At 39.8% G+C, this 11,007-nt stretch overlaps 1 protein-coding gene and 1 long non-coding RNA gene across 3 annotated transcripts in view; one reads left to right on the forward strand and one right to left on the reverse strand.

Moving 5' to 3' along the window:
• Positions 1 to 2,745: 2,745 nt before the first annotated feature.
• LOC117947450 (NUAK family SNF1-like kinase 1) overlaps positions 2,746 to 11,007 on the reverse strand; it is a 13,931-nt gene continuing 5,669 nt past the window's right edge. The window contains exons 3-8 of one of the 2 annotated variants that reach the window (XR_004657241.1): positions 10,732 to 10,883; positions 9,057 to 9,122; positions 6,227 to 6,346; positions 5,642 to 5,774; positions 3,421 to 5,533; positions 2,746 to 3,380 (exon numbers count right to left, since the gene is read on the reverse strand). Coding sequence is in view for 1 of the 2 variants with exons in the window: in XM_034876389.1 (XP_034732280.1) it covers positions 4,341 to 5,533; positions 5,642 to 5,774; positions 6,227 to 6,346; positions 9,057 to 9,122; positions 10,732 to 10,883 (1,664 nt within the window). In the remaining variant the exon portion in view is untranslated. Of the gene's footprint in view, positions 5,534 to 5,641; positions 5,775 to 6,226; positions 6,347 to 9,056; positions 9,123 to 10,731; positions 10,884 to 11,007 lie in introns of both variants that reach the window. The other variant, XM_034876389.1, reaches the window with a different exon arrangement.
• Positions 6,278 to 11,007, forward strand: part of LOC117947501 — a 21,172-nt gene continuing 16,442 nt past the window's right edge. The window contains exon 1 of the long non-coding RNA XR_004657248.1: positions 6,278 to 6,289. This is a non-coding gene — a long non-coding RNA (uncharacterized LOC117947501). The remainder of the gene's footprint in view (positions 6,290 to 11,007) is intronic.

Raw genomic sequence — 11,007 nt, forward strand, 5'->3', positions numbered from 1 at the left:
ACATATATACATATGTTTTATGTTTATATTTTAATAGAGATAATAGATAATTTATAATTTCTATATAATAATAGATAATTTCTAAGGGAGTACTGATGTGGTTGGATTTGGCTCCAAGGCTGCAATCCAAACCAAATTCAAGGACTCATAGCCACAGCATGTCAGTAATGAAGGATTTCTCCTTTGTAATGGTGCTGTTCCCTAACTGCCTGACCCCCAATAATCAGCCTAAAACCATTAAATACTGACTGCTTTTGTTCATTCAACAGTACTTTTATCCACACGTAAGGGAAGAGAAAGAAAAGCCTCTTGGCCTGCAAGACTTAGGTGTGAAGGCCTTCCCCCGTGGTTAGCATTAGTGATCATTGCATCATTGAAATATTTCAAAATCTTTAAAGTGCTTGTCCATTGAGTCCATGCTGCTTTGGGAACTTGTCAATGGGATTGACAGAAGGCCCACACACAGCAGAAATACTTTAAGCTGCTGTTACCCTACAGTTATCATCCTCTGGCTGTTAAAGATTTGTTTCATTTCTTGAGCTCCTCAGAGAAGGAGACATTTACTGGGATCGTACAACTTACTGCTCAAGACTGTTCACATTTTAAATGAACCATAACCTTAAAACATGACGTGCAAATATAAAGGAGGCGATTTAAAAGTTGTTGCAAACCTTTTCCAATCAAAATACACTCTGCCATAATCGCTGAAGCAGTAACATTTAATCTTTAGCAATGTATTACATTGCATAAAATCATGTTTTTAGGTAAAATTTTAAACTGAAAAGTAACTATGACTGTAAAATAGATGTGGAGTAACAAGTAAAATGTTCCCTCTAAATTGTGGTTGAGTATGAAACACTTTTTGTCCATGTTGTCCAGGTTAAGATTCAGAATGCTGGGCAAACTCCCTCTGCTCAGGACGGTCGTGTGAAGTTCACCGAGAGGTCCAGCACAGCTGCCAAAGAGATCTTAAGGGGAAACTGTTTTGTCAACAGAAAAAAACTCCAACATAATTCTGCTGTATAAGTTTGCAGATTTTTCTTCTCAAAATTGACAAGGATTGCTGGGTAATTTTACCTGCTGAAAATTATATAAACGACACACACATGAAAAAAACAGGTCTCAGCAAGTCAAAAAGGTTTGGAAACATGCTTTTAGAGAACAAATACTAATAAAAACATAACTTATTTTGGATGAAAACTGATGACTGACTTCACAGTGACTCCACAGATGGAGTACACTCTATCACCGGATCAATTCCATACAGCAATAATTCTGTATTTATCCCACCTAGTAAGTTATGATGAGGTATCACAGAAACCCTTTGGACAGAGACAATATAACCTTCCAGCACACAGCCTGGTCACATTGTTTCATGCAGTGTAAATATTACCTAAACATAAATGTTTTTGTAACAGAACAGTCCATGTGTGACGGACTAGATATTACCGCTGTTTTGAACTGGCACTATCAGACTTCTGCTCTGGATTTATTGCCAAAAAAAACAAAGTGCTTGGCTGCCATCAATTAACCATTAAAGTCATTAGACTATGTATTGCAACAGGAAGGACACTGACAATTAAGTGGGTGCTATAAAGTAAGCCCTAACAATATGTTAGCTATACCAGGCTTCCCCACATCTTAACAAGACCTGCTGTTGAGCTTTATTTTTCATCTTAACACTGTGAACACGTGTATGTCCAAAAGGGAAGCATTTAAGGAATTAAAGGGAAAAAATGTATTTTTAATAACTTTTGAAGGGATATTATAGGCCTAAGAGGTTGGAAAATGTTGTTAATCAATTGTGGAAAATGTAATCCTTCCCTGACAATAATGATGGGCTCGCTCCATCACACCGAGAGGAGTGCAAAACACATTCTTTTAGAAAATGATTTAGTGAAAGCCAATAAAGGAGATAAAGGCAAAATGATGCATGTGTCATGCTCAGTGCCTTATGCTTGCTTTTTTCGTGTAGGTTTTCACAGTTGATGTATTAATCCTTCTCTTAATATAAATACAAATATCAAATCCAATGTAAACTTGAAGTAAAGTTACATGTCTAGATTTCAAAAACATGTCTTTAAATTACAACTCTATAATTAAAATACTTAACGTATGGCATTAAAATATTTTCACTAAAGCCTTATTTGACCTCCTTTGCTAAGGGTTTTCTTCTATCAAATGCAATTTTGTTTTAAGTACATGGAACCATTATGAAAACAGTCTGTAGGGAAACTAGAGCTCTGTGTTTATGGAGGCACCGGACTCTGGGAGTTAGTTAAAAGGAAAGCTATTGGTCTTTTATAAACAATGTTCCTTGTTCTCTGTATTGTAAGCACTATAGTAGGGTTAGAATAAGAATAAAAGGGTGTAGGTTAGAATAAAAGGGTGATTTGTCTTGAAATGTTATTTTTCACAGCACAACATCTGCACTTCATAATATTTATCTTTACTATTTCAAAACTGCAGTATGTGCTCAATTCCTCTCTCATCTCCTGCTGCTTTTAGTGTTCTCTGACCAGAAAAAAAGTTATTTGGGTTCACATAATTTATTATGTGAAACCAGTACATAGTTTAGTACATAATTTATTATATGAACCCCCCAATAATAAATAAACAAAAACAAGGTATGAAGTGCTTGAACAAAATGAACAGAATTCTTTTGTCACAACATGAAAATACAGATTTAAAAGTGCATACATCTACTGCATATATTTTTGTCCACAGCAGCAATGGTTGTGGCTCACGATAAAAAGCAATGTGATCCATCTGCTATTCACACTGTGTCTGTTGGTGCAAAAGATGTGCAGAGTACATTACTGTTTTGTATAAATATACTCAATAATGTGATGAAATTTGTTATGCTTAACTTAAACTCCCCCTATTTAGCAGTTATAAGCAGTACATACACATTTAATAAATGGTTTACAGCACATACATGCAATTTTAGGCATTTATTAATATATAGTCAGACAAATAACTCCTCTAGTGTGCAAAAAAACACATGATAATGTCCATATATCTGTTTGCAACTACATGATAGTGTCTTATGACCCATTTGTTAAATGTAAACTTAACCGCAAACGTTTCCAGATTTCCGGATATTGGCAAAACAAAATTAAGTTAATGTGCATTTTATCCCATTACGTAAATATTAGGAATTGAGAACATCAAGATAAACAGTTAAAAGTGCCATCAAAACCATTGCAGAAGAAGAGGGCACGAGAAGATTATGCAGTTAGAAGAATGCCAGTCAAAACCTCAAACGGTGGAAAGCAATTCAATCTGTCATCTATGTTTGTTTTTATGTGTTAGTTTGAGAAACGTTAGTCTTTACATCAGTTCACACAGATCTGATGTTTATGTCTCACATGCTTCATCTATGGCATAATTTATTCATAAAGTCTGTTTTTATTACACTTAGTTGCGTTTAGCTTTTGTCGATACACCGACTTTTCTACCTCAGCTAAGTTATACGCTATACTAATAGCGGATTCCCATATGTAAGATTGTACTTGGTTATATTTCAATTTCTATTTCTATTTCAGCATCCCGACTCAGATTTTCAAGGATCTGAATAGGCATGAGCTGGTTACTGGTTTCAAGGTATACCACGGTTTGAAAAAGTCACAGTTTCAAAACCACTAAAATGTATCATACCGTTCCTCAGGTACAGTATGTGCTGTTTTTTTCTAAACAGTTTAGAAATCCCTCTCCCTGCCAGTGTGCAGTATGTTTCAAAATGAAATACATTGTGTCCAATGTAAAAAAAAGTTTTAGTTTTTTACCAGACATTTAAAAAAAATAATACATGAAGAGCTGTAATTAAAATACCCAAATAACGTAAAACCATGATATTTTTTGATGAAGGTTATTATCATATCGTCAGAATCTCATACCGGCCCATGCCTACGCCTGAACAGAAATCTGCCGTAAAATCTAAAAAGTGGATCTATTGCAGGTACAGGTGAGGTGACTCAGAGTGAGTTCATTATACAGAGAGTCCATTATTCCACATTCAGGTCCCATCTCTGCTCTTTGACAGACACTGGATCCCCTTTAGGTGTCACTTTTTGCATTGCCTCACATTTAGAATATAACTGAAATGGCAAGAACAAGTTTAATTTATCATTCAATACGGACAAATATGCCTAAAAATGTTTCCTAGCATTGACAGTATAATGCATGGTAGTCCTTGTTCTCAAGATACAACCATTCCAGAGTTTATTAAAGTCTTTTCAAGATGACAGGCACTGATTGTTACAGAAAAGTGAAACAAAAAACTGGTGTTTAATCAACCCAGTTCTTCATCACACTAATGTTTCCATTGTTCCTTAGATTTATGTGAGCATTTCCTTCTGTCCTTCTCCATCTTCACCAACTCTATCTGCCTCAGCTCTCAGCTGCTCCAGGTCCTCCTCAGAGCTGAAGGCGCTGTGCTGCATCGCCCGGCAAAAGATCCTGCGCCTCGACTGGGTGCTGAGGTCTAGTAGGTCAAAAGAATCGGAGGAGAAGAGGCTATCCTCGCTCACCACACTGGAGGGGCGACTGGGATGCCCCTCGGCGTCCCCTTTTGCCTGGAGGAACTGCTGCAGAACCTCGGGGAATATTGTGTGGCCTGAGCAGTGGTCATCAGGAAGATCCAGACTGCGCGAGAACTTGCCGTTACGTTTCAGAATCCCCTTCCTTCTTCTTACCGCCTCTGTACGCATGGTGGGGCTGTCTTCTGCCGCTGGGAGACAAGTGTGAGGTTTGTTGGAGCACAAATCACCTACATCACCACCCTCTTTAACTTCTGCTTCAGGATTCCTTCTGTCTAAAGATGAGACACAACCCGACTCCCCTCCATACAAGTTCTTCAGTATTCCCTTCTTGGGCATTTTTGATGAGGGCTGACTGAATGTAGAGGGAGCCGGCAGGCTGCTGGACAGGACATCAGCATGTGTGTGGGTAAGTGTATGTGTTCGAAAAGGCTGGGGAGCAGCGTTACACGATTGGGAGGAAGAGTTTTCTTTGGGAGGGCTGTGAAAGACGAAGTCAAAACTCCTCTGGGGTTTCAGAATGCCTTTGGGTTTCTTTCTTTCAATGGTGGAAGGGGAGGAAATCGCAGCAGAGGAGGCACCACCACAAGCTCCCAGTGCAGTCTGGGGAATTGTATTCTCCTTGCGTGACTTCCTCAGACTTGACATTCCTCCACGGGCCCCTCCTCCTCCTACTCCTCCACCTCCTGCATGATCGCTCTTCAGAGGGAAGCTGAAGTAAAAGGAGTGAGGAGAGAGCTGGGCTGGGCGAGAGGAATCCGAGGATAAGCACCCTGGGTCAACGGCCATGCTGCTGGTAGCTGCGACCCGGTTCTGCCAATCAATGTAGCGAGCCAGCAGGGGGGAGGGGCATTCTTGGTGTGGAGATGAAGGGCAGTCACACACACTCTCTTCAAAACCCCAGTTCACCCACCAGTGGTTGGCCACGTCCTCTATCGTAGCCCTCTCGTCCACACACACTGCCAACAACCAGTCGATAAGAGCACAGGCGTCTGGAGGGAACAGAGTCAACAGTTATTTATAGCAGCTAAACGGACTAAAACATTGTAATTAACAGGACACTAGTAAGAACATGTAGTCGTGGACATGGTAAGGGTTACCTGAGGGGGGGTTGGGTCTGCGGTAGCGACCTTTGCTGATCTGCTCTGTGAGTGTGGTGAGGCTGGCCCCATCGAATGGCATGCTGCTGTACACCAGGGCATACAGCAACACCCCCAGGGCCCAGCAGTCCACCTGGCATACAAAGACACACATAATGAAGAACATGCCTTGCCAACTCATAACATTCAGGCTTTTTTAATGCAATGAGGTGGTGCGTGATTTGTTATCATTTTAAGCATGTTTAAGCAAAATTTAAGCAAATTTAATTTTGCCGGAGCCATTTACTGTGGTGGTTGTTCTGGAGCATATGAAAGGCAAAATCAGTGCTTTAAAGCTGCAGCATACATGTTTGTTTATTAGAAACGGACCAAAATGATGGGTAACAAAAAAGATGTTGGTCGTAGTGGCGAACCCACACAGAATTATCACCAGACTGTAGTTCTAATCAGCTCTACATAGCACTTTGCTGTCTTTCAGCTAATTTGTTTTGGTTTAAGGCCGACAACTTTAATACTTTGGTTGGTTGGGGTGCATTGATTAATGTCTCCTGAAGAAACCAGCGAGGGCTGTGTGTGTGGACCCACCTCTGGCCCATGGTAGGGCAGTCCTTTCACTATCTCAGGGGCAGCATAGAGCGGACTTCCACAGTACGTCTGCAGCAGAGTGCCCCTCTGGAAATGATTGGAAAGACCGAAGTCCGCCAGCTGCAGAGTCAGAGACATGACATCTTAATTATAAGAATTTTGAGTCCCTTGCTACAACTAAATAAGTTAATGTGCTACCTAAACAAATACCAAGGGAAACCAGTCAAGTCACAGCAGACAACATATACAAGACATATTGCCACAAAAGCAGCAACACTAACTTTCTATTCCAAAAGACAAAAATGTAGCTCAGAAAGCCACCTACCCACTGAATTAAAACAAAGTATTCAAAACTATATATTTATCAATAAATAAAATGGACTTATAAAGCAGGCAATATAATACATACACATATTTTCATTTGTTTGCAATATTATACAAAATCTAAAAAACTAAAAACAATACATACAACAAAAATAGAACCCATATCTCAGGAAAAAAACATGTATTATGCATTATTCAAATGTTTCACAACTGTGGGCACAAAAGACCAGCCCAGCCTCGGTCATATTTTAGTGCCAAATGAAGCAAAGGGTTAATGTGACAATCACAGATGACATAATTTAAACAGCTAATGACAAAGACTGCTTTAAGTTTCTGACGTAATGGACTAAGCGGTTAACACTGAACCCTTTTTATTCATTTTATTTTGCTCATTCACGTCAACACAAACTCCCTCCTCCTCCTCACGCAGTTCAAATTCCTTTTCCGTGAGTATGCACTGCAAACTCTCACCCATGTGGCAAAAACACAATAACTCAAAACAATTCCTTTTTAAAGGAGCCAAAAATAGGTATGCTGCCAGAGGAAGTGTGAGTGAGGAAAGAGGAGAGGGCCAAAAACATCAGGCTGCATACACTCACATAACGGAACAATCACTCACTCGAGGCTGGGGGAGCCATACGCAGACATACCAATGATCCTCTCTATCTGAAGATATTATTAACATGAGCACCAGTCCACTATCAGCCCCCTGGTGTTATGTATACTCAGTGTGACAGCTTTATTTCTGTGGAACAGAGGTTCAGGGGAACAGAGAACGTTACAGATGGATAATGGCACTGTGTATACAAGCCAGCCTACAGTTATATTACAGATATTACAGTACAAGTACAGCGGCAATGTGGACAATTGTGCATTTTATACAGCTTTTCTGTTTACAAGCTAACGTGTGTGTGCGTCTTTTGTACATCGTAGTGTTAAATTCTCTCTAAAGCTGATACATAACCCGAGGCTCCTGTACTCATTTGGCAGAGACATTCCTTAAGTGTTGAATGTGTATAAGACGCACTCTTTCTTCTAAAGATACAAATGACTCCTGTACACGTGCCTGGGAATAACGTGAGAAGCTGACGCTTCACACAAATGCTAGACTAAAACAAATTGCTGGTTGATGGTCTACACTGGCTCGCAGCTTGTTGGGCAAATATTTGAGCTTCCTTTTGCAGTTTTTGTGATATTATCGTGTGGGAAGGAAGTGAAGTTTGATGTAACCAAAGGAAATATTTAGTTGTCTGAGCCAGGATTAGGTCTTATTTGTGTTTTGATACATAAAAGTACCGATGTCCATTGTCTTGAATAAATCAGCTGATTCAATCTGGTGAAATGTATCATTTCATGTCTGGCTGGGAAATATATCTTCTGGCTGCATATGTGCACCATGCAGAAATATATAGTTTTTGTGTTATGTGCAGCATGGATCAATTAAGTACCTAATGACCTATAGTGTCTTAGTGCTTTTGTACGTTATCACTTTTCTTATCACATAGGCTATAAAGTTAATATGTCTGTACTAAAACAACATATGATAGATGACGGTGTCGGTTGAATAGATTAAGTGAACACTTTCAAAATGCTCCATTAAAAAAAAAAAAAAAAACGTGCAGATTTCTGCCTCTTTTGAACTGAAAATAATCAAAGCCAATTTTAGTAGTGGCATATTGTCAAATTAAAATCTGTGACTTCAAATGTGATCAAGACCAACATTTTACCTACCATATTTGGCTGTGCTGCCTTCTACACATGCCATTAAACAGCTATCATACAATTATAATACACACATGCATTGCAAAGAGGCTTGGTCATTTCCTACAGCAGATGCTGCGAGAGGCCGATGTTTGTGAACCTGAGGCTTGCGATGAATGAAGAGTGGGCTACACATAGTGTTTTCTTTTGATGGACAGACAGACTATACTTATATTTAAACTCTCCGGTTGCTACTGGATTCTCTTCATTCCTCTTTGGTCATGCACAGCTCTCATATAAGGAGAGGAATACCCAAATAATGTTAAAAATTACCCCTGGGTCCTTAAGAGCCGGTGGTATGTTTGTGCTGGTTCAGTGTGCATGGCTTATCAACACATTAACATGAATGTGGGCTGAAAGTGCTCAAATGTATGTTCTGAATGAGCACTTTGCAATTCAACTTGCAGCTGGCAAGATGAGCCATTATTAACTGGACTATGTGAGGCTTCCTTTCAGGAGGCTAAATACAGCTGAAGTGGAACAAGACTGATCCCAGAAATGTACCTGCCTGTGTTTCATAAAGATGTAAGCCTTCTTGTTCCAAAACAAAAGTTAAATTAGGGGCACAGTGTATTTAACTCTCAGGCCGACAATACTTTTGTCAGAGACTATTTTTTATCCAGGGATAATTATCTTGTTATTGTGATGACATCCTCATTCATTTCCCAAAACATGCATCATTATCACACTTCATTGTCAGCGAGGGATATGAAGGCTCAATTTGTTGATGGTTTATAGATCTTACCTTAACATTAAACTCTTGATCTAAAAGGATGTTCTCCAGCTTGAGGTCTCGATGCACAACACCGTTCTGCAAGAGAGCAAAGGCACGTGAGGTCCTGCGCTGCTCCTCCCTACTGTTTACAGTCAGATCTTTGAAGGGTCTAAAAGATACAATATAAACCTGTCTGTGGTTATATATTATAACCATTAACATTCCACTCAGGCCTCGTGTGGCAGGGCCGCATGTCTAACACGTGAAAGGCTCTCAGGCTGTTTAATCATCAACAGGCATGAGGAAGTGCTTTGTTTGGGTTAATTAATCTGATGAGATGCAATTCGATCCCCTGATGCCATTAAGCACCTGGGAGCCAACAACAGGCCACAGAGTGTACACAGCTGTGGAGCCTGGTGAAGAAGATTACACTGGATGTTTCCATGACATTGAATAGCAAGAAAATCGTAAGAAGAAACAATGCTGTTATAGATAACTGTGGCCACCCAGGAAGCCGTGTGATGCAGGGAAACTTTAAATGTTGCTGTCAGTATCTCTTAAAGCCACTGGCTGATGAGCCAGAATAGCATCTTGTCTTTTGTTAATTACATCATCTTCAGAACACTAAAGCGGAGGAAATTACCTTAGACAATGTTTTGTTCTCGATATGAACAGTATGTATGCAAGAGAAGAAAAGTAGAAGAAATAAATCAATGTGATTAACCAGGTTATTATTCTTGCTTTTTTTAAAGGACTATGAACGGATTTAGAGGACAGCAAAACATTTTTTTAATTTTCATTCTTCTTTTGAAGCCTCAATAATCCCTCCATGTGCCCCGCATTCCTCAGAGGCAAATTCAATAATTCATTCATGCTGGAACATTCGTGTCTATTTTGGGACAATATTTGAGGGCATGAGGAGCACAAAATCCACCTCCCCGTCTACAACAAAGCTACAAGAGAGGAATGATAATCTCTGAGCTTAATATAAGGGATTGAGGAAGAAGCCAAATTGCCAAAATAAGAATTTCTATCATATCCAACTCAACTGACTGCAAGACACAGATAATAGGATGTATGTATTTCCTTGCTAATTCCTCTGTTATTGCATAGCTGTTGAATTCTAGCCAGGAAACCAGACAGATCTGCCAGTTCACATTTTGTTTTCTCTGGTCGATACGTCTGGCTGACCACCCACTCAAACGGATTTTTAGCCATAAGGTACCTGGACTGGGCCAATCACAACCTTCTACCTCACCTGGGGCAGGTTGAAGACAATGACTGAAAGAAGTGCGTCATGCTTTAACTAAGGTACTGGACGTAACTGGCATTCTCCAGCACAATGCACCAGGCTCACAAAACTCAGATTAAACTGTTTAACTAGACAGTGCTGATCAAATATGTATCAAGATTCTGTTACTCTTTAACCCATTTCTTGCCTAAAGGCGTTTGTTCTGTCAGTGTGTGACTGTGAAAAATAATCAAGGCTTAATGCGCTCTTAACCCAGAGAGATCTGAAAAAAGCAAGTCAAGTTTTCCTGTAGTATTAGGATTAGGGTTTAGTAGATTTAGCGGTACTTTATTGGCTTGTGCACAGTCGCACACGTGCCTACATGTGGTTACCAAATTTTAAAAAAAAGATTCCAGTGGTGTATTGCAGTAAGTATGTATACACACTACACAGTATACGTGTGTGTTTGCAAACCTTGTGGCAGAAGTGGACAGCAGATGTGATTTGTCGGAAGATGCCTCTGGCTTCTGTTTCAGGCAGTCTCCCCCTCTCCTGGATGTAATCGTACAGCTCTCCCCTGCTGGCATACTCCATCACTATCACAATCTTATCCCGGCTCTCAAATACTGCACAGGACACAGGATACATTTACAGGTCAGCATAATGCAGATGTGTTTATATACAGTGGGTACGGAAAGTATTCAGACCCCTTTAAATTTTTCACTCTTTGTTTCATTGCAGCCTTTTTCC

The sequence above is a fragment of the Etheostoma cragini genome, chromosome 7, assembly GCF_013103735.1.
Source record: "Etheostoma cragini isolate CJK2018 chromosome 7, CSU_Ecrag_1.0, whole genome shotgun sequence".
NCBI lineage: Eukaryota > Metazoa > Chordata > Actinopteri > Perciformes > Percidae > Etheostoma > Etheostoma cragini.